Source organism: Petaurus breviceps, unplaced genomic scaffold (assembly GCF_028583685.1).
Source record: "Petaurus breviceps papuanus isolate PSGF00001 unplaced genomic scaffold, PetGlider_PUasm1.0 79, whole genome shotgun sequence".
NCBI classification, from domain to species: domain Eukaryota; kingdom Metazoa; phylum Chordata; class Mammalia; order Diprotodontia; family Petauridae; genus Petaurus; species Petaurus breviceps.
Genome location: NW_027186523.1, coordinates 32,719,241 through 32,742,072, shown reverse-complemented (window position 1 = coordinate 32,742,072; position 22,832 = coordinate 32,719,241). Strand labels below are relative to the sequence as shown.

The window sequence follows — 22,832 nt, the reverse complement described above, 5'->3', positions numbered from 1 at the left end:
CTCTCTCTCTCTCTCTCTCTCTCTCTCTCTCTCTCTCTCTCTCTCTCTCTCTCTCTCTCTCTCTCTCTCTCATGGAAGAAGAAGGAAAATTAGATAATGTAAAACCAAAAGCAATCAATAAAAATCATTTTAAAACAATTACTTTACATGAGTCCAAAGTACAGTATTTGGATTAACAGGTAGAAATTATAGGGAGAGAAGTTTCTTGATAGCATAAGAAAAAAACCTCCAAACCATGACATCTGCCATAAATTAGAATAAGCTATCTCATGGGGTAATCTTTCCTTTTGATGTAGGTATTTAGGAAAAGACTGAATGTCCTCTAGCCAGGGAATTTATTAAAGAGATCTGTTCATGGCCAAGTGGTTGGACTAGGTGTCCTCTAAGTTCGTTTCCTACTCTGAGATTCTCCAAGTCAATAACTTGTGTTATAGGTAGCTCTGGGACAAAGGTTATGTTTGACTGATTCATTGATTATCTTGTTATATTCCACATATAAGAAGTAGAAAAGTTACAACAGTGTCTATGGGTTTCACTGAATTATAAAAGGAACACCTATTCACTTAGAACTAGAATTAAAAGTTAATCATTCAAGCTATCATTTTAGTAGAGTGTAGCAAAGTGATTTCTATGATTTAATGGTTCACACAGGCTCCAGTGAACTTGAGCTTCTCTGAAACTGCAGGACAAACCCATTGATAACAATCTTTTGATAAGCTTTTTTTTTCTAGAACAAATGCTAAGGTATGTTGTTTTAGGACTGTAAATATTAATGATTTCTTTATAGGACATATTTAGAAAGCAGATTCATAAACCATTAAAGAATTAGTTGTTTCAGATGTTAAATGTGAATTACAATAAGACCTTAAACTTAATCCTACTTGAAACAGATTATTAGGATAGCATTTTTCATATGATTGAAATTGTCCTACTTTAGGACATGCTTGGTATATTATTTTGTCCAGAATACAGCTATTTTAAAGGACTTCTCTTACATCTGTAGATTTTTCTAGAGAGAATACTTAAAAAGCAAAACCCTAGACAAAAGTTATCTCCATGTCTATCATAGTAGTCGTGGTTATAGTTTTAAAACAAAAATGAATGTATAAAAGAAAGTTGGTAGGAGTACCATTTTGTTCATTCTCTTTTGAAGATGGTGACTGAGAATAGATGGAGGAAGAAATACTCAGGCTGATAGAAAAGTTCTTTTACATTATTATTTTGTTTTACTTCCTTGTAATTTTATTGGACAGTTTTGCCATACCTTTCCAATAAATATTTTTAAAGTCTTCAGTTCAGCAGTAACCTACAAAAGATGTTTTTCATTTTTGAAAATGATTGGTCTAACTTAAGTGTCTGAAATTCTCTATAATTGGACCACCATTTCCAAATCCTTTACAGCCTTATAAATTTATATATTTGTATGTGAAACTGATTTCCATGAAATGAACACATATTATTTTAATGTCTGTGAGCAAAGTGCATGCAATGCTATGACTGTTCTGATTCCTTAGATAATTTACTTGCAGGCAACCCAAAACGTTAGTGTTAAAATGGCTTAGGGTTCAGTAAATATAAATGTTAAATGATCAATTGTCTGTGGTGATAAAGCATAGAGAGTTGAAATATCTGCAGATAGTTAAAAAGTCATGATGGTCAGTGGCTTCAGTCTGTGAAATGTTCCAGCAGAAATTTCATGGACTGGAGTAAGGTGAAGAATGCCCAGAAATTTAGAAATGATTTCAAGGGATATACATGCAAATTTCCAGTTATGGGGACCACTTCTTACTGGTGTATGATTTGCCAATCATGGTTCTGCCTCCTGTCCTTTCCACCTTATTTTTTCTCCCTAGGGCAGCTTTCACCTGAGTATCTCTTTTTCTATAGATACTAAAATTTTATAAAATTCACAAATTGAGAAAAATATTTATTTGTTTCCCCTCTTTCTATCAATGAGTAATAAAATAAACCAAAGCCTGGCTGCTATAGCAGAAAAAGGGAACCATGAGATACCTTAGCTTTAGCATACTATTCAACCCCTAAACAATCAAAACTTAATAGTGGACTGTTACTTATATTCCCTGGTTAGCTAGTCAGTATTTTTTCCTAGGATGAATTATTTTATTAAATTAATGGCATAAGGTTTCCCCTACCACAGGAAATTGGAGTAAAAAAAAGGTTTAAAATTAGTAGCAATGCTAACATTAATCTATTTCATTACCATGAAGAGTTCTCTCCTATCACAAACATTTAATATAATCCATTTAAAATTGAGTATTCGTCACATTCTGTGATGTATCTAAAAAGAAAAAAAATTAAAGTGAATCCTCATATAGCAATTTGGGGGGAGATGTTTTAATGTAGTCTGTATATGGCAAGACTATGGCAATTTGTCAGGCAGTTTGTTGAACATGAAATAACTTTTTTCTTTAGAGTAGTTTGTTAATTTACTTTAATACTTTAAATGGGATAATAAATAAAGTGACTTAAAGATAGTGGCAGCATGAGGTTCCAGAGTGAAGAGTAAAATTTGCTTTTTTGTGTGTGCCTGTGTGATGTGTTATGGTGTGTCAACTTCTCAACATATACCCATACAAAATTGTGTCTGAAGGGATTTTTTAATGCAGTTGATAATGAGTAGCAATTGAGAGGACAGAATGCTATATTGAGAGATTTAATCATACATGGCTTATTGCTGTTTTATATGACTGTGATATCTCAAATTATATAGTTTTAATTAAACTGTGCTATTATTTTGAGACTTTCTTAATAAGTAAAATATTTCATCTGACTCAGTATTGTGCCTTTTCTATGGAAGAGAGAATGAAGGAAAATTTACCATTTTTACTTAATAATTTCCCTCCTATTTTCATTCCAAATCTCAAAATATAAAAAAATTTAGGTAACCATCTGGATTCTGATTTGCAACTAACCCTCAATGGACTGTGAATTCCAGCAGGGCAGGTCAAAATGACCTAAATGTTCTGTCTTCTCTAGCCTAGGTACAGAGTTCTACATGTATTAGATGCTTAATAAATGCTCATTGAGTTTAACTGAATTGAATTGTCATCAGTCTTTGAGAGTCTTTCTCCTATTAACTCTGTAAGAGTGACAGAATTAATCAGTGTTAAAGTTGATTGGAATATGGAGTTCCTAAAATTTATCTCCTCCTTTCAGTAATTCCTCCTATTTAGGGGTGGGGAGGTGAGAAAAAGGTAGGGAGAATGCCATTTAGAATGCAGAATTATATTATGGATGCTTTAATGAGTCTGTGTTTCTAAATAAGCATGTAGGTGATGGTGTACAAATGGTTAAAGCATGATGTATATATTTAGTATTATCCTTCTTTTCTTAAGTATTAGGTTTGGGTCTTTAGACATCTTTGCTTCTAGAACAAGTGGGCTTAGGGAGCTGTTACTGATTGCTTTTGATCATTGTTGGTGTTCCCATAAATTTGAAGATGCAGTTGGGACCTGATAGACCTTTAGCCTCCTCCCCAGGGGAAGTAAAAAGGAAAGCAGTGTAAGGAGAGAAGAGAGGTGAGTGAGATGCAGTTGTGCACAAGGTAGAGGATTGGATGCTTCCTAGCTCTTTCTCCTGGTCATTGGTAATCCATCTTTAAATTATTCATTGCCTGCCCCAACAAGAGAAAAATGTATTCTGCTTAAAACAGTCTCCACTGGCAATGAGGTAACTACTTTACAGCACTATAAGAGTCATACACTGGGTGGGAGAACGTAGTTATGTAGGAAATTATTTTTCCCAAAAATATATTGAATGAAAACATATGGGAGGATTTTGAGAACCAGAGTAAATATAACATAGTTAGACTTATTGACTATTCTGTTCTGTGAGGCAGGGTTGGACCATGTATTTCTATACCCAGTTACCAAACGGACACAATTAGTATGAAGATTGTCTTCAAGAAATTCTTTACGCATGAACACACCATCTAATGTACTTGGGTCAGTACAAACACTGTGTTACGTAACTCATAATTGAAGAGGTCAATTGAAACATTGGAACAATACTGTGGCTGGAAACAGGCTCATTGGACTTGATACTCTCGGGTATAAATTACTAGTAAAAAAGTACTACTTTGGGACCTCCACAAAGCACGTTATATAAATTTGCCATGAATAGTCAAAGAACATGAGAGCAGTGTTTCAAAGCATTATGACAGGATCTGGTTATAATGTATTAATGAAGTATTGAGAGCAAGTGTGATGGAGTGAATGAAGTGCTGGAGTGGGAGACAGGAACACCTGAGTTCCAACGGTGCCTCTAATGTTTAGTAGCTCCTTGAGGTGAAGAACTATATTTTTTGTTTGCTTGGGTTTTTTTCTTTTTCCTTTTTATTCCCAGCCCTTAGTACAGTGTCTGGCATGGAGCAGGGACTTCAGAAATGCTTGTTGACTTGACTATTTGATTATGGGCAAATTTCTTAATTTCACTAAACTTTAGATTACTCTCTGATTTTTCTAAGTTACAGATCTTAGTTATCAGTGAAGGGAATTCTCTCACCATTGAAGTAACAGACCCATGATACATTAAGTTGCAGTGCTGTGAACTATATTAATGTGAACATTAAGTTGCAGTGCTGTTATAAAGATAACATTATTCAGCTTAGGCCTTTTTTCCATGTCTTTTTACATGAGGAGGGAAAAGATGAAAGGATATAGCTTTTTTAATTTTTTTTTCTTTAAATTCCCAAATGTTCCTAAGTTCTGATCAATTTGCCATTCATCATTTTTTTGTCTGACAAATAAGACCTTGGTAATAGCTGTGTTTCTGATATATTAAGTAATCCAGAGCAGGGTATCAAACCTTTCTGTATTCTTCCCTTATCCTGTTTTTAAAATGTGAATAATAATAACAACATGCATTATATAGGACTATTTTGAGGTTCAGCTGTGATTTGAGGCACTTTGCAAAAATATAGAGTCATCCTTAATTGAAAGCCACCTAGCACTCACCATTATAATTAAGTTCAATTAATTAAAAAAAAACAAACATACATCTGTTTAGCAATGAATTTTGCTCAGTACTGGGAATACAAAAATGAAAAGTGATGCAGAACCTAAACTTAAGGGGTTTAAGATCTAATAGGAGTATATACATATAAAGAAATGAGTTTGAAGCAAAGCATATGATAGAAATGAAATGTATCAATGAACACCTTACAGGAAACTTTGAGTAGAGATAAATTTCAGCTTGTTCACACTTGGTCCCAAGATATATGGATAGTTAAATGGTAGCTCTTTGAAGAACTGGGAAAAAAGAAGTTAAAGTACGTTAATAATCATGGACCTTTACATTGGAAAGGTGACTAAAATGGTTGTTATGGATGTTAAGACTGAAAGAACAAACTGCTGAGAATTAAGAGTTTAATTCTAATCACAGATTTGCTACTGATTTGAAGACAGACTGAGTGAATGGAAGACTAGTGGTGCTATCAGTAGAAGTGGGGAAGTTAAGATCAGTAGGTTTTAAAAATAAGATAAGAAATTTAGTTTGAGATATGTTGATCATAGTACCACAGAATTAGAGCTGGAAAGTGCCTCATGGAATAATTTATTCTCTTTCATTTTGCAGATGAGGAAAAGAGATAGAGTGTTAAGTGACTTGCCCAAGGTCATACAGGCAGTACAGAAAAGAAGAATCTTGGTTCAATCCCAGGTTCTCTTACTCTAGTCTCAGTGTATTTTCCATTGAGCCATACTGTCTAAAATGGAGGTAAAATAACAACAACAGATCTCAGGGGAGAAGATATCATTGTATCTGTAGATTTTGGAGTCATTTTCATTAAATTGCTAATTGAAGCTTTCGGATTGGCTATGAGAATGTATAGAGAAGAAAGAAAAGAAGGGAGGTGAGAAGACAAGATAAGAGTAGGCAGAAGGAAAGGAGGGAGGAGGGGAGAAGAAAAGATGGGTATGGAAAGAAGAGAGGGAAAAGAGAAGAGAGTAAAGGAGGGGAAGAGAAGAGAGGGGCAAGGACAGAGCCTTGGAGAACAGGTGTGGTGTACACATGGGGGAAAGTGTAACTCACAACTCCCAACACTTTATAGACCAAAGGACCTTCTTGAGTCTATAGCCAGAATTCTCTTCTAATTAATGCAAGGAGTCATACTCCTTGAAGATGCCTTCCTCCTCTAGCAATTGAATTTCTGCATCTGATTATCCTCAATATGCCACTCCTCTGGCTGGCTGTGCTGTTTCCTATTGGTTCAGTCTCTCTGATCCCAGCGGGAGGTATTGGGTGCTGTTGGTCTAGTCTCTCTGATGACATGGTGAATGCTGAGAGTGAGGGGAGGAACAGAAAGGAGAAAGAAACCCTTCTCTCTCAAAACTGATTCTTTCTCAGAGTCTTAGCTCCAAATCTTTAACTGGAATCTTGGTGTCCTTTGGCTCTAGACTGGTTTACCATTTGACTATTTTTTTTTTTTTTGCAAACACCTAATTACTAGAACTGATCTCAATTGCTTTCTTTTCTTGCTTGTCTTCATCAAAGAGTTTCATTCTTCATAAGGAGATCCCAGGTTATAAACCAATTTAAATTACACATTTAAAACTTGAGCCCATATGACCCTTATATACTACATGTGATTATATAAAAATGAGGTTGGAGGAGAAACTTTCTGTTATATTCGTAAAGTAATTTTTAGGGGCGGCTAGGTGGTGCAGTGAGTAGAGTGCTGGCCCTGGAGTCAGGAGGACCTGAGTTCAAATATGACCTCAGACACTTAACACAAAAAAACTAGCCATGTGACCTTGTCCAAGTCACTTAACCCCAATTGCCCTCCAAATAGCAAAAAAAAAAAAAAGAAGAAGAATTTTTAAAGGGCTTAACTCTGGATGCTTCTTTATCTTATCTAAAACTTCCCTCTCCTTATTCTGGTTCTTCTCATTCTCTTTTTTTCTTTTTAGTTCGTGGAATAAAACAAGCATTTCCATAACATAGTATAATTAAAAAATGATTGAACATGAAACTGCAAATCTATTATGTACAACTTGCTATTCTTTTAAACATATATAATAAATAATCATGTAAATTTTTCACTTTTTTTTCTTCCCTCCCTCCCACCCGGCAACCTAGAGAAGGCTGCCATTATTCTTCTTCTTTCCACATGGATATTACATTACCATTGTTCTTTAAGTTTAAGCCTGCTCTTTTCCTGCACTCTGTGTGGATTTATACAAGAGTATATCCCAGGTTTGGGGGGAAGGATGTTTTCTTCCACCTGATCTACCTTAGAAAATACCTTTGATCAAAAGTTAATTAAGTCTGACTAATGGCAATAGATAACTGAAATGGGAGCGGGGGGTTGAGTGACAGTACTAGATGCCTAGCCCCTTAGATATAGTTCTAGACCCCAAATTGGGAGTAATAGCCACTCCATTTAAAGGCCAAGTTTGCCGGTGGCAGTAGGAATTAGGAGGAGTGTGCCCCAAAGAAGGTGCCATATTTTCTTCTTTTAAGTGGACAAATCATCTGCCAGTACAAAAAATAAAAATAATGCCTTCATAGGCTGTATTCACTGGGGTTTAGTATACAGGACAAAGTGATAATCACTCAGGATTCTTCCCCTTTTCAGACTTCAGCTAAAGTATTATGTTCAATTCTGTGCACTACATTTTAGGAAGGATGTTGACAAGCTAGACAGAGAGAGTGGAGAGCACTTAGGATGTTGGAGACAGTGATATATGGGGATGGTTAAAGGAAGAAGAGATGTTTAGCCTTGACAAGAGATGATTTAGGGAGCACATGATCGATATAATCATCTATTGGATGAGGGATTAGACTTATTCCACCTGGGCTCTTGGGTTAAAACTAGCAGCAGTAAATAGGTGAAATTTACAGAAGGATAAAACTTCATATCAATGTAAAAAAAGAAACTTCTTGGCATTATAGCTACCCCAAAATTTCATGGAAAACTTCAAAATGGTTTCATCTTTAATGGAAGAGCTTAAGATACTGGATGATGATGCCAGTGATTTTGTTGAAGGGATGCCTGTACAAATCCAGAACTGGACTAGGTTCCCACAGGATTCCCCCACTGATTCTGTGGTACTTTAATCCTGTCTTGTTTCTGTTGCTTTTTGTACCATAGATAAGCTCACATTTTCACAAGAAGAGCTTGGTATTTATTTTAAGCAGTGGATCATCAAAGGTAGAATTTAAAAAATAATTAAAACTGTCCAAGGTAGGCTTCTTTTAGAGCTGCATTGCTAGATAATTATCTTTTGAATGTAATTTTTCCCTCTTCTATTTATCACTTATATCCCAGCCTTTGGTAATAGAAAACAGAATGCTTCCATTTGGTCTTTTATCAAGATTCCAGTTGTGGTGATTGTTGACTAGCTGATTTTGAACTGAGTTCCACAGATATAAAATAAATGAGTATGATTAAAACTTGGAGCCCCTGAGCCCTACAAATGTAAAAACTATCAACAGATGCCATTCATAGAAACATCAGCTAGTCCAGCAGATGGATGAAAAATCAAACATAAATTGTATTGTTTTGCTTTTTTGCTTCATTTGTTTTTAATATAGTGCAAAGAAATTCCTGCTGTGGCAGTTAAAAATAAACTATTGGCAAAGGCTTTTCTATCTTTCATTTTCTGTGTGTATTTGGGAATTCTAAATTGATCTTTGCAATTAAAATGCTATATTACATGAATTGATTGAACAGTGTAGTAGAAACAGTCTTATCATGACTTAGTATCTACTTTTATTTCTTGCTTCTAAGTTTGATCAAAAAGGCTTCATCAAACATTGGAAATATGGCTAAAAGCCTTTGTTTATTTCTTCAAATGAAGAGTATTATTGTTATTTCAACAAAAGAGATTTGCTTCTCCTCTTAAATTAAAAATTCCATGTAATGTTTTTATACCATTTGATGAAATCATTATAATATTAAGGAAAATTTATTGGAAACATTAATATTGATTATTCTGCAATAGTTAGATTTGGTTCTCCAGAAGTATATAATATTTAGTAAGGTGGGGGGGGGACAGTTTAGTTTCCATTGGGAAATCTATGAAACTAACTATCTGCAGTTTATTGCTTTTAAATCACTCCATATTAGTAAAGACAGAAATTTCTATTTATCTTTAACAGATCATAGACAAATTCAACACAAACCCCTAAACAATTAAAGGACAAAAAAAATGAGATGGAATCTATCTATCAAAAATATTGATAGGAAAGAATGACATGTCATCTCAGTGGTTTCTAACTCTAACATCTATTACTCTTCACAGGGTCAGGTTCATGCCGCTTTAGTTACTCAGATCCCAGCATCGTTGTGTCCTACACCAAGAATAACACTGCAGATTGGATTCAGCTAGAGAAAATTAGGTTTGTTATAGCTTCAAGTATCTGCATGCACTCTAACAAAGCAAACATTCTTCCCAATTCCCAGTTTTCTTTCCTTATGACTAAATTTATTCTTTGTGGATTTAAAAATGCATTTTGTCTAATGGTAATGTGTACATAGATAAATTTATGTATTTACCTTTTCAATTTGAATAGTATAAAATTATTGCATTACTTCCCATTCTGGATATTCTGTTGTCGATAGGGCTTAAATCCAAGTATTTACAGTTGTGATGACTTATATAGAACCATCCAAACTCTTACCTATATCCCTCTGATTCTGGAATTCAGACTGAAACATTGATCAGAAGGTAGGAAAGTGATTTTGTATTCTATGTCTTAACATTAGACAGCTGTAATGGCAGAATATGACTTACATTTGGAGGGTAAGGCACTGAAAATTCACTATAAAATGAGATAGTTACCCATCTGTCTAAATGGGTACAGTTCTGCCTGTGGGCTTCAGTATAAACTGGATGACCTCTTGAAGTCCCTTCTGGACTATCATTCTTTGATAGCAGCCACTGGATTCTCAAAAGCTAAATGAAACATTAATTTTTCCCCATTTTTTCAACCACTTTTAACAAGAAATGAGGTAGGATGCTTTAGGGAGGGAAAATTGGTTCTTTTTTATTAAAATAGATTTAACAAAGTTAAATAGCATGTACCATTTCAATCCAAGTTTGATTGGCTTAATTTTTTCTGCATGTCCTAAATAATAGAAAACACAATTAAAATTCAAATAGTATGTTTAAGAAGTTTTTAAAGTATATATATATTTTTGCTGTTATTCCAGTTCTAACCAGAATAATGCAAACAAAACCGTTCTTATCCATTCTGTGATTGATTCCATTAATAATTTGGTTTTTACTTTACCACAGTTGCCATGCTGAAAGAACTGTGATTTATGCCATCAAGGTAGAATAAATATCAGATTCTTAATGTAAGCTACTAGTCTTTAGTAGTAAACACATTTGTCCAAAGTTTTCAGTGGCATTTCCATCCAATGGATTTTCACCAGTCTTTATTCTAGCCAAGAGCTAGAGAAGAGTGAGTGTAATTAATGGATTTCAATATTGTGTTTCCCTTTATGACAGGATAAAGTAAAAATTAATGTGCTTCTAGCACAAGTTGAGCTTTGACACTCTTACCATATGTATTATACTGCTAACCGTTGTTATTCCTTTCTGTTTCTAGTAGGCATAAGAAAAATGCACATGTGCTAATTAGTTATTTCTACGTATGTCTTTAACGGAAAAAATGTACATCTAAAAGCATTTATTAATCAATTAAGGCAATAATTGCACTTGCATTATCACAAATTATTTTTCTTTCTTAATGTTACATGTTGCAATTAAGGCAAATTGTGGCTATGGGTAAAAATCTTGGTTTTAATGTTATATTTATGGTTATGATGTTAAATAAAAAAACAGGTATTTTTCTTTATACAATGCTGTACCTTTACTATTAATTACAATATTCAAAGTCAGCTGCTATTAATGAATAGAATTTTGGGTTTTAAGTCATATCTCAAACTGCAATATTTTTTAAAACAAACTTTTATTATCCTCTTTCAACTAGACAATTATTTTATTTATTACTTTAAATGAATATATTCCTTTTATCTGTTGTAATTCCTTTTGGATGACAGAAAAAATGTAACCACCATGAAATATTTTCAAAACAAAGCACCAATTGATTTTAATAAATGTAAGATAAACCATCTATAACCATCACTGACACTTTTACCTAAATATGCTTCATTGAAGAGTGAAAAATATGAATCTGCCCTAGTCTTTTTCATGGTTGATTTATAGCAAGCCAAAAGTACTACTAGTTTGCATTTTAGCACCACTTTTAATCTTGACTGAGACCATAATTTTCAGTATGGCAGGTTACTTCTTTAGGAGAATAAAATATTCAAAAGATATTTTATTATATGGAAGAAGGTCCTGGTTTTTAACAGAAGCAACATAAAAATTATGTTAAATTATACAGTGTTTAAATATGGTTTAGGTAAAAATTACAAATGAAGTTTAGCTTTCTAATTGCAATTTTGATATTTTAAACAGAAAAAGGAAGCTACATGATTCCCCAAAGTAGAGAATATTATTTAAAGAGTGACTGAAGTTGAATACATGATGAATTCTCTTGTGTTCATTTTCAAAATAAAAATAGAAATCAATGAAATAACTTTTCAGTGTGTGGTTTAACTTCTTTTTTCTCATATCAAATTAAAACAGGAAATATTAACCAGGCATTTATTCAGAGCAAGACATTGTGTGAGATACTCTAATATGGTTGACATTCACATACTCTTCGACTGTTACAGAGTTTGAGGATGTATCATTTTTCATCACATTTGTACTCATGTCATGGAATATTCACAATTTGCAATAGCTTACATTAAGAACTGATCAAATGTAGGTGTCTTGCATATATTACCATTAGCAATAATTATGGGAATAGATTAAACTTGTATAGTACTTCACAGGTAGTTCCAAAGCATTCTATATTAGGTGTCTCATTCACTAATTTCCTGTATTTTGCAGAGCCCCTTCAAATATCAGCACAATCATCCATATCCTTTACCTTCCTGAAGATGCCAAAGGAGAAAATGTTCAGTTTCAATGGAAACAAGAATACATTCATGCGGGTGATGTGTATGAAGCCTGCTGGGCTTTAGACAATATTTTGATCATCAATTCAGCTCACAGACAAATTATCTTAGAAGACAATCTGGATCCAGTGGACACTGGCAATTGGCTTTTCTTCCCAGGGGCTACGGTTAAGGTTTGTTTGCTTGTTTTTCTTCTTCCTAAAGAAGTAATTTTCCAAATTGAGAAAAACTAGTTCTCCTTCCCCACAACCACCATTATCGTGGAGAAGAAAATTATTCTTCTTTACCTTAACTTATCCTCTACTATAAGGATAAATATAGAAGTTCTTAACTATTAATTTTAACTTCACAAAATACTGGTATTAATACATGGAAATTAATACATGGAAAAATATTATTCACTTATATTTTAAGTACAATATTTTTGTATTTAAAGTAAACTGTGGAGTAAAATTTCAAGGAGATGTAATCTCCCTTTACAGTAACAAGGAGAGACAGAAGGAAATAATATCTACATCACTGGGGAACAGGAGTTTTTTCAATGAAAATTAATCTAAGAAAGAAAACATAAAATTTGAAAATGAATCAGATCCTCTGTATATACAAGTGTGTTTTACCACATAATATTTTTGAACCTATTTTTTCTTACTTTTCATCTACAGAATCAGAATTCGATAACCAATTAAATCATTCTTCCTAGGGGTACAATTTTGTAGTAAAGCAGATATAATGAGACCATGAAAAAAATGACATGGAACCCTCAATATCCTCAGGGTTATTATAATATATCTCCTCTTTTCTTAAAACTATTTACCTATGCAACTTTGGAAACAAAAATCTGGGACCTTGTGACTATAGCTAGAAACAGGATTTACAAGATGGGAGTAAGAAATGTTAGGCACAAAATTACATTTAAAAGTTGCAAGAAGAGACTCCTAAATTCAAAAAGAGGAATTACAGAATGAATGGAGGTTCAACCTAATTACAAAAAGAACTTGTTTAAACCGCAAATTGAAAAGTTTTCTTCTGATTGGCCCACTAAAATCTTGGCCCATTTAAAAATTATTCCCTGGATTCTTTCTTTATTGATACTAAAAAGTACCTTTGATTTTTTGAGTTACATGTCACAGTCACATTGCTACTTGACAACAGAGGGATTTCTGGTGTTACTTTTCATCATTGGCAAACAGAACAAATAAACAGAGGAAACACATGTAGTCCCCAGGGGTCTTGGATTTGCATCCTTTTCCCATAATGACATGCCTATCATTTGGTCTCAGTTATAACAGAAGTCCTCCTTGCGGCAAAAATATATATGTTTTCTGCCTCATTTTACAAGCTATTATACTAATCCAATTAGATATTCTGTTCTTTAATGCATGAACTTCAGAACAGTACATGATAAAAATGCATCAAGTGTGATTTTGCTTCAGTAATGATATTTAAATTAAATTGCAACTTTGCAGATTAGGCTTTGGAATATCATATGCATTTTCCAACTTATTGTTTTCATGGTTGTAAGTTTAACAAGTTAACCTTAGTTTACAAAAGCAAAACAGGTTGCATTAAAGACAACTAAAATGCCAGCCTTCAATTTGGCTGGCTGGCAAGAATTTTTCCCAAAGTCTAATGCTTCCATTTAAAAATGCCTTTAACTTGTTCTCTGTCAGATTACCTGGCTTAAATCCCACCACTGCTACTTGCCTCCTTATCTTCATGATCTAGAGTACAACACTTAACCTCTGTAGACATCAGTGTCCTTATCTCTAAAATGATAGTATTGGGCTAGATGTATTCTGGGGACTGGAGGGGCTTCTTAATCTAAATTTAAGGTCATTATCCTAAATTATTTTTCATTTAAGCTCATTTGACTAATTCTATACTTTGTGAAAAAAGCATGAATTGAAGAGGCAAATGACTTGCATTAGGAAGGAGTTTCCACACCTGTGAGTTCCTTATACCAACAAAATCACATATATTGTTCAGTTTCTGTCCTTTTTCCTGACTCCCTGGTTAGAGAAGTTTTTCTCCTCTGATGGATTTTGAGTTTTTTTCTTGGAAAAGCCATAGTTTATACTATTATGTAATTTATTTAGTAAAGACATCCTTTACCTGATAGCAAAAATTATGTAATGTGATATCTATTTTTTTGTCTTTATTTCTGACCACCTGAAATGTCCTTTCCTTTGTGAATTGACAGTAAAAATAATTTCTTGGAACAATTTATTCCCAGTAATTATAAGAATTGTCATTTAAAAGATTCTTGATTTCCTTTAATTTTGAAAAATCTTCTAGTCTCAATGTAAAATTTGCATGTTCCTTCTTTTGGACAGCTAATGTGAAATCAATCACTTTCCTTCATCTCATACTGTAACAGCAAGTTTTTTTTTTCTTTGCAAATTTAATTATCTACCTGTTAATCCTATTCATTGATTTATTTATGTTTTGGTTGGGGATGGAAGATTTAAATCTTTTCATCATAATTTTTATTTTCATAGTTGGTTTTTTCACCATATGAAATCAACAAGTACTTTTTAGTAACTATGGGAGTTACAAAAGGAAATATATAATGTGGTTACTGTGGAAAGATTCTTATGGTTCTGCCACAAACCAGCCCCTGGAAATCTCTTCCCTGCCATGGGCTTTTGATACCTCATCTGTAAAATGAAAGGGTAGGCTTCTAATCTCTAAGGTTTCTTCCAGCTGTAGCAGTTAAGATTTCAATGATTCTAGTAAAGTGATATCAAATCAAATAGAAACAGGAGCCAATAAATCATATGTAAAATCCTTGTGGATAGCAGGTTGACTCAGAAAAATCACATGCTAACATTTATCTGTGTTAGAAAATGAGTTATTTTGTTAAACATTTCCCAATTTTATTTTAATCTGGTTCAGGCTGCACTCAGGTGTTGCAGGCCACATTCTGGTTTTGTGTTTCAGAACTCTGCTTGGAGATATGAGCCTCTTCCCTTAAGGAACCCAGAATCTAGGTAGAAGAATGAGAACTTCTATAGATGTGGAAGTCATAAGCATAAAAGTGATAGAAAACAAGATGGTGACTAAAAGAATGAACAGAAAACGAGCAGAGAATCCAAGACCATGTTTCTAGGATTCTACTTCTAGTTAAGAGGAAATAGAAGATTTCTAGGGAGTTTTACACTTGTCTTCGAGATTATGCCAAATCATCTCAAAAGCTCCTCATGACTCAATGATTTTATATGCCCATAAAATATAGACTGAAAACAAACTGTAAAAAAATATGGTTTACTTTAATATTATCTTAGTTTCAAGGATCTATAATTTTGTGGGAACTCCTTCCACAAAACACACATGTCAGTTCCTCTTCCATTTGATAGATGAACTTTGAGAATTGCTGTGGCTAAAAGAGATCATCATTCTTTGGTCAACCTGGTGAAGATTTTGAATTTAGCTAGGCTGATCCTTGGGCAATATATATACAGTCCACCACTTGGCCAATACTTCATGAATTTGCATAGTACCAAAATGATCCTGCAGTCAAACGTATGAAAACTTGTTCTACTGCACCCAAGTACCTCCCTCCCAGAGGGAAGTTAAGAGGTTAAGTAGTGACTTCTACTAAAGCTAAGAAAATGCTTTTCATTAGCTATTAGATGACCTTATTGTATTGGTGATAGTTAGTAGTCACTATTATTTGACATGAATGATTTTAAATTAACTGTTATCCATAAAATTAGGGGCCTGTGTAAGCTGCCTGGCTGTACAGTTTTAATATGAAAGCTTCAAAGAAATAAAGTCAAATAGCAAAGCATAAAAGGAAAGTGGAAGAATGCATGCTCACACAGACACACACACACACACACACACACACACACACATCTTGATAAATGTCTGTTTCTGTCTCTTTCGATATTGTTGATCTTATATAGCTTTTTTTGCACACACACCCCCAAATGGCAGAAGATCAAATTGAATAATTAGTTTAAGGGGTTTATGTGACCATTTATATCTACCCACAGTATGTAATTAGAGAAAGACATTATCTTATGCCTATTTAGTAATTAATATGAAATATATAGATTATGTGTATATCAACAGCCAGTGAGAGCTTATAGGACCTTGTGTATCTTTATACTTCTTATTTGGGATGGTGGGCATCTGATTTGAGTAAGAATGCACTAGGAATAATAAATAATCCTTCCTTTTCTTTTCATCCAGTCCTATTTATTTGTTTTGATTTGGGTCCATTTTTTAAAGTGTAAGGATTGTCTGTTTATGCCAGGAAGTTAACAAGTGTTTCCAGTCTAGCAATAGCTATAATCAATCAGCATATTTAATTTTCAGAGAGAAATTCATATTTCTGATATTAATTTTGAGACTACTTTCTTGATTCTGACAATGAATACATGTTTGTTTGGGAATGGAAGAGACCTGGGTAGTACCCTAAGGAGACCAAAATTCTTCAAAGGTTTGGAAATTCCTCAGGTGTTTTATGTTTGTGTTGTGGCACATCTCAACTCCTTTCTCTGAGAGTATAAAGCAAAAATTTTCTTGATTAAAGACCTCAACTATTTAGTATTTCATTTACTTCAGTTATTGTTGAAACATTTGAGAGAGAGTTCCAAAGCTCTAACATGTACTTTCCAAAATGCAGTCTGAAAATTTTGAGTCTCCCTAATTTCAAATAAAGAAATAGTCAAAAACAAGTCAAGAAGATTTAGTTAGCCTTTATGCTGTCACCTACCAGTTAAGTATAAATGAGAAGAAAGTACCAGGACACCCAAAATACAACCCAGAGATCAATGATTTGTAAGTGAACCCTTAGTGCTCTGCCTCCCTCTTTCTCTTCTTTTAATGATACCTTATGTGAAACAGATGGTGGCAAAGTCTTAAAATGGATCTGCTGTCAACATTGTACTACATATTTATCGAACACATGCTTCAGTTTCCAAATTTGTTTCCTCCTTGGTGATAGCACAAATTTTTCTCCTGGGTGGGTCCATCACCCAACATTCCTCAGAGACAGAATCTGTGGATAGATAAATGATAGATGTACACACATAGACTTGAAGGAAAGAGAAAGAACAAAAGAGAAAAAGGTAAAGAGAGAGGAAGGAGGCAGACTTGGTCACCATTACCAATTTTTTTTTCTACCCTGCTACTCCATTTATACCTAGCTTTTAGAGGTATAAATCATTGACTTCTGTCAGCTCTGGAATTGACCCACAGATTAAATGCAGATCACTGGAAGAGAGATGCTGTACTACATTTTTTAAAGGATTCTTCCCTATTTTGATTGCTGTTTCTGCATCTGCTGGGCCTTCTACCTTCTTGTCCTGTATTATTACATAAACACTAAATTTAAAAAATGATGCACAGATAGGTTTTTCACTTTGTTCATGCATATTAATTTATATCCAGATATAGATTAAAAGTATAAGCTGGAGGTCCTGTGATAAACAGATAGCTTTTAGAATGAGCAATGCTATAGGTATACATCATTTAACATAAATTCCTTGAACATAACTTTGAATTCAGGAACTAAATAAGTCTCCATTTTTTTAAGAAATAAGACTTCCTGAATTTATAGAATTTGAAAGTTTCTTGTCATCATCTTTTCTCAGCTCCTGTTGTCAGCTGTAGCAATTAGATGCCCTTTTCCTTCTGGGTTATGGTCAACTATCCAACATTAATCAGTTTTTTTATCCAGATCCAACAAATGTCAAAGCCCTTAGTAAAGATAAAATATAATCAGTTATAACTTACTTACTGACAGAGTGCTGGACCTAGAGTCAGGAAGACTTTCTTCCTGAGTTCAAATCTGGCCTCATACACTTACTAGTTATGTGAGCCTGGGCAAGTCACTTCACACTGTTTGCCTCAGTTTCTTCATCTGTAAAATGTGCTGGAGAAGGAAATGGCAAACCTCTCCAGTATCTCTGCCAAGAAAACCCCAAATAGGGTCACGGAAAGTTGGACATAACTGAAAAAATGACTGAAAAACAACAAAATGTGTTAAGGTGCATTCCCTCAATGGACCCGGTAATAACCCTGTTGTGTAGAATTTGCAGTTTTTATTACCCATCTTTTGCAAATAATGCAATTATGGCTCAGAGATTTGAAGGTGTTTTTTTTTTCCATATTCACACAGCTATCAAGGAACAGAGTTAAGATTTGAACCTAGGTTCTTGTACTCAAAATCCAGTGCTTTTTCCATCATGCTGCTGCTGCTTCACAGGCTAGGACAGTAGTCATTGGGGCAGTATTCTGACCATTAATGCACATTAAGCAGTTGCAAAATATGCACCCTGGGAGATGGAGAGTGTACTTGCCATTCCAGCAATAATTGGAACTTTCCAGCATATTTTATCTTCCTAGGGTTCTTAGCTGTTTTTGTTTCATGGTTTTGGCAATTTGATGAAGATCAAATATGGACTTCTCAGAATGATGGTATTAAATGCTTTAATATTGCATTAAATACATAGGATTACATTAAATACATTAAATAAATGCATTAAATACATAGGATTACAAAGGAAACCAGCTCTCTTGTGATAGTTATCAATTTTTTTTAAAAAGGTCCACTGACTCCAGGTTAAGATCCCTGCTCCTGTTGCTTCCTAAGCATGCTGAAACAAATTGATTATGTGTTACTGGGAAAGGGAGGTTGGAGAAGTAGGTAGAATATCAAATGGGAGCACGTTAACTTCAGATGTCAGGAAAAAATGCAATAAAATTTGTAAAAGCTGTACTTTGAATAAAAAGTTAAGAGCATTTAAGAAATCTGAGACAAATGAAACAAGAAACCAAATTAGGTGACTTTAGGAATTGGTACATTCCCAGTAACACAGATGCTCTAAAAGAGAACCAGTAAAGGTTTGGCAGAATATTTACTGGTTCTCTTTTAGAAGTACATATTAAAATAGTCATATATGGAAGCCACTACCATAAACTTTTCTACCCAACCTTTAATATGTTCTACTCCCTAGAAATGATTTTTCCCTTACTGAATTTCTTTCCCCCCTCCCAAAAAATTTATTTTTTCCCTTACTAGGTTACCTTTTACTTATTAACCAACATTTTTTAATATGTAAAAGTTTACCATCCAAAACAATCTTCTGCCTCTCAGTGGAAGGTATCTGCTATGTTTTAATGGAAATTAATGATAAAATAGGATTCACTAAAAAGAAATGAGTTTCATAACAAACTTTGCCAAACACATCTTTTCTCCTTCTATACTCCTTCACTTGGTGATTTCATCAGTTTCCATGGATTTAATGACCATCTCTGCCCTGATGACTCTCAAATACTGCCCCAATCTCTCTGCTGACCTCCAGTCGCTCATTTCCAACTGCCTTTCAGACATCTTGAATTGGATGTCTAGTAGACATCTTAAATTCAATATGTCAAAACAGAACTAATCTTTTCCTATAAATCTCTGTGTTCTACCTTCCCTATTACTGTAGAGGGCAACACCATCCTCCCAGTCACTCAGGCTTACAACCTAGGAATCATCTGGGATTCTTCACTGTCTCTCAGCCCTGTCCATTTCACCTTTATAATATCTCTCCAATATGCCCCCTTCCTTTTCTCTACCACTTCCACCATTCTGGTGTATTCCTTCATTACCTCTTAGCTTGATTATTGCATTACTGCCTGTGGGTCTGCCTTCCTCAAGTCTTTCCCACTCCACTCCATTCTCCATCCAGCTACTAAAGTGATTTTCCTAAAGCACAGATCCAATCACTTTACTGTCCTACTCAATAAACTCCGATGGCTTTCTATTGCCCCAGCAGCAAATACAAAATGCTCTTTTTGGCATTCAAAGCCCTTCATAACGTATGATGCCCTCCTACCTTTCTAGTTTCCTTATAGCTTACTCCCAAATACATACTTTTCTATCTACTGACTCTGGCCTCCTGGCTCTTCCACAAACAAGTCCCTTCATCTCTCAGCTCCGGGCATCCCCCATGTCTGGAATACCCTCCCTCCTCCACTGTGATTGCTGACCTCCCAGGCTTCCTTTAAGTCCCAACTAAAATCTCATCTTTTACATATAACCAACCCCTCTTATTTCCAGTGCCTTCCCTCTGTGAATTATGTCCAATTTATCCTCTATACAGCTTTGTATTTGTTTGCATGCTGCCTCTCCATCATATTGTTAGCTCCTTGAGGACAGGGTCTATCTTTTGACTCTTTTTGTATCCCCAGGGCTTAGCATAGTGCCTTACAGTGCTTAATAAATGTTTATTGATTGATTTAGATGAAGGCTATATCCTGTAACAGTATTATCCACAACTTATTAATATCTCTTTGTCATAAACTTTGCCCTAAATAAATTCTAATAAAAAGCAAATGTCTTGTGATACCCCACTGCCTAGCTACTCCCAAATGGCAGACATGAGCTCAGCTTCTGATAGGCACTCAGAGACAGAGAACTTCTAACAGGGGAGGCTGAGATCTATTTTATTAATAAGGTGATATTGGCTTTGCTGTACTCAATAGCTAGAGTTCCCTGTTGGGGAGAGTCCGGTTCCAGAATTTCCTTCACACCTCCCAAATTGCCATGGTCACCTACTGGTGAAATCTAAAATTATAGCTTTGGGATATTCCAGTATTTGAAATAATAATAATAAAAAAGAAATAGAAGGGCAAAGTTCAAATGTTTTTCAAGTATATAATTAAAGAGAGGCAGCTGAGGAGAAATAAGAGGAAGAAAGGAACACTGATGCCAGGGGAACTGTCTGAGCTGGCAGAATGTTGAAAACATTTTCAAGGAAAATGGAGTTACTTATGGGGAATCCCACCTATCAACCCTGCTTGTATAATAGTATGAGGACTAGGCTTAGGATTCATTGTGACAGGGAATTATTTTATGAGAAAATTCCTTCCCTTAATTCAGGTCAGCTCTTTCACTGTCCCTATCATCTTAGAGAAATGTCTAGAGCACTGAGAAATTAAATGACTTGTTCAAGGTCACACAGCTGGTATGTTTCAGAAGCAGAACTTGAACCCAAGTCTTGATTTCAAGGCCAGTTCTCGATATCTGATATCACGCTTCCCCATGGGTATTATACTTATTTATTGCAATGGCAAACATATCTGCTCAGGCAGATCTCTGCCACCAACTGGTACTGCATCTATGCACAAGCTTTCAGTTAAATCCACTATGGAGCTGTATTTTCTTTGGAACGTACCTCAGGTTATATAACAAAAAGCAATGGGAAAATAAGACTTATTTTACAGATTGTCTTGCTGAGACACATTTGTTTTGTAAAGTGAGGAATATCTGTGCTGTCTTTCCATTGAAAGTAAACCTGAGCTATGTAGGACTTGTGTGTTTTTCTTTAAGTTCCCATGTCTTTTTCCATTAAGAATAAGAATGTTAAATGTGGTCCCTTGGACCAGTTCCAACTTGGGCAATTGCATTCTGTCTACTTACATTCCCTCTGCTTGGTGGAATTCTTCTCACTTTGGTTATCATCACTACAACTGTCATGTTCCTCCCCAGAGGTGGCTGTATATTAGTGTAGGATAAAACAACTGGGCTCTAATTTGTTAAGCTAATAAAGTGCTTTGGGGATGAAAGGTACATTTTGCACAAAGTGAAATGGGCCTTCATGATATTATGTTTCTCCATGTGGTAAATTTGTACTATAATTAACATGAAATAGCATTAGCAAAAAATGGAAGACAGCCCAATTTCAATGTTAAAAATAGACTATAGATAGGAAAAGTGAATAATTTTTTGTTAAAAGCAAAGAAAATAACTTCCAAATAAATCCCCTGGGTTAACTTATTTCACTTTTTTTTCCTTTAAGAAGGCAGATACATGTAATTACCAACTGGAGTTATTTTTAATGTTTAATAAGTGAACTTTAGTTGTAAACTAAAGGAATATAGATTACTCTACATGGCTTTTAAAAACTCAGTGACATTTTTATTTAAAATAATGCCTTGCCTGGCATCCTTGATGAGCCTCATATGAAAAGACTGGTCTAAAAGCCAAGTTGAGTCTCAAAGTTAAGATTATTAATCACCTCATGGAATCTTACATTGTTATTTCCCCCTCATTATTCTAACTTAAATCTGTCACTAAAGCTATTTTGTTCTGTAGTTGCAGTATCTACTGCCAAATAATTATACACTTGTCACAAAATAAACCATAAATTGAATCTCTATGATTCATAGTGCAGAGCTTTTAAAATGTGAGCCCCTAATGATTACAGAAAACAATGAAACAAAACATACTTTTTCAGCAATCTGAGATCCATTCACCATTACTCAATCTATTGTTTTGAATAGGGAAAAGTGCACTGTGGTCCTTTTTGCACCTGGTCAGTATGCTTAGCCAAGTTTTGGGCTTTTTTAACTGGCATTAAATTACCTAGAAATTGAATGTGTGGAAAATGATAGAAATTTAGTTTGCTCCTGGGAGAGAGCTTTCTGTTAGCACTCTGAATTTTTGTAGTCTAAAAGTCTTTACCCTTCAGGGTAATCCTGCAATCTCTGAGCCAAAATCTTGAAACTGGCCCACAAAAGTTACTGTGGCAGAATTAAAGACACAGGAAACAGAACAGGATGGTATGTGGGCAATCACTCAGTGGATTTCAGATCAATCAATCACATATCTTGCTTAGAATCTAGAAATTCCTGTACCAATAGATTTCATTCCCAGCAAGACACAGTGTAATTTATGGCTCTGCTGACAATGCCGCTTTAATTAATTTTATTCATCCTATTTCTCTTTCCTCTACTCTTCATATCTCATCTGTTTGCATTGCCTAGATTTTAATTAAAAAACCTCTCCTCTCTAAGGAGCAATCTGAAGTGGCAAAAATAATCACTTAAA

The 22,832-nt window shown here is 34.5% G+C and overlaps 1 protein-coding gene across 2 annotated transcripts in view; it reads left to right on the top strand.

Moving 5' to 3' along the window:
• LOC138175901 (reelin-like) overlaps positions 1-22,832 on the top strand; it is a 566,655-nt gene that overhangs the window by 285,049 nt on the left and 258,774 nt on the right. For both annotated transcript variants that reach the window (XM_069106558.1, XM_069106557.1), the window contains exons 9-10: positions 9,267-9,363; positions 11,934-12,174. In XM_069106558.1, the coding sequence (XP_068962659.1) occupies positions 9,267-9,363; positions 11,934-12,174 (338 nt within the window). The remainder of the gene's footprint in view (positions 1-9,266; positions 9,364-11,933; positions 12,175-22,832) is intronic.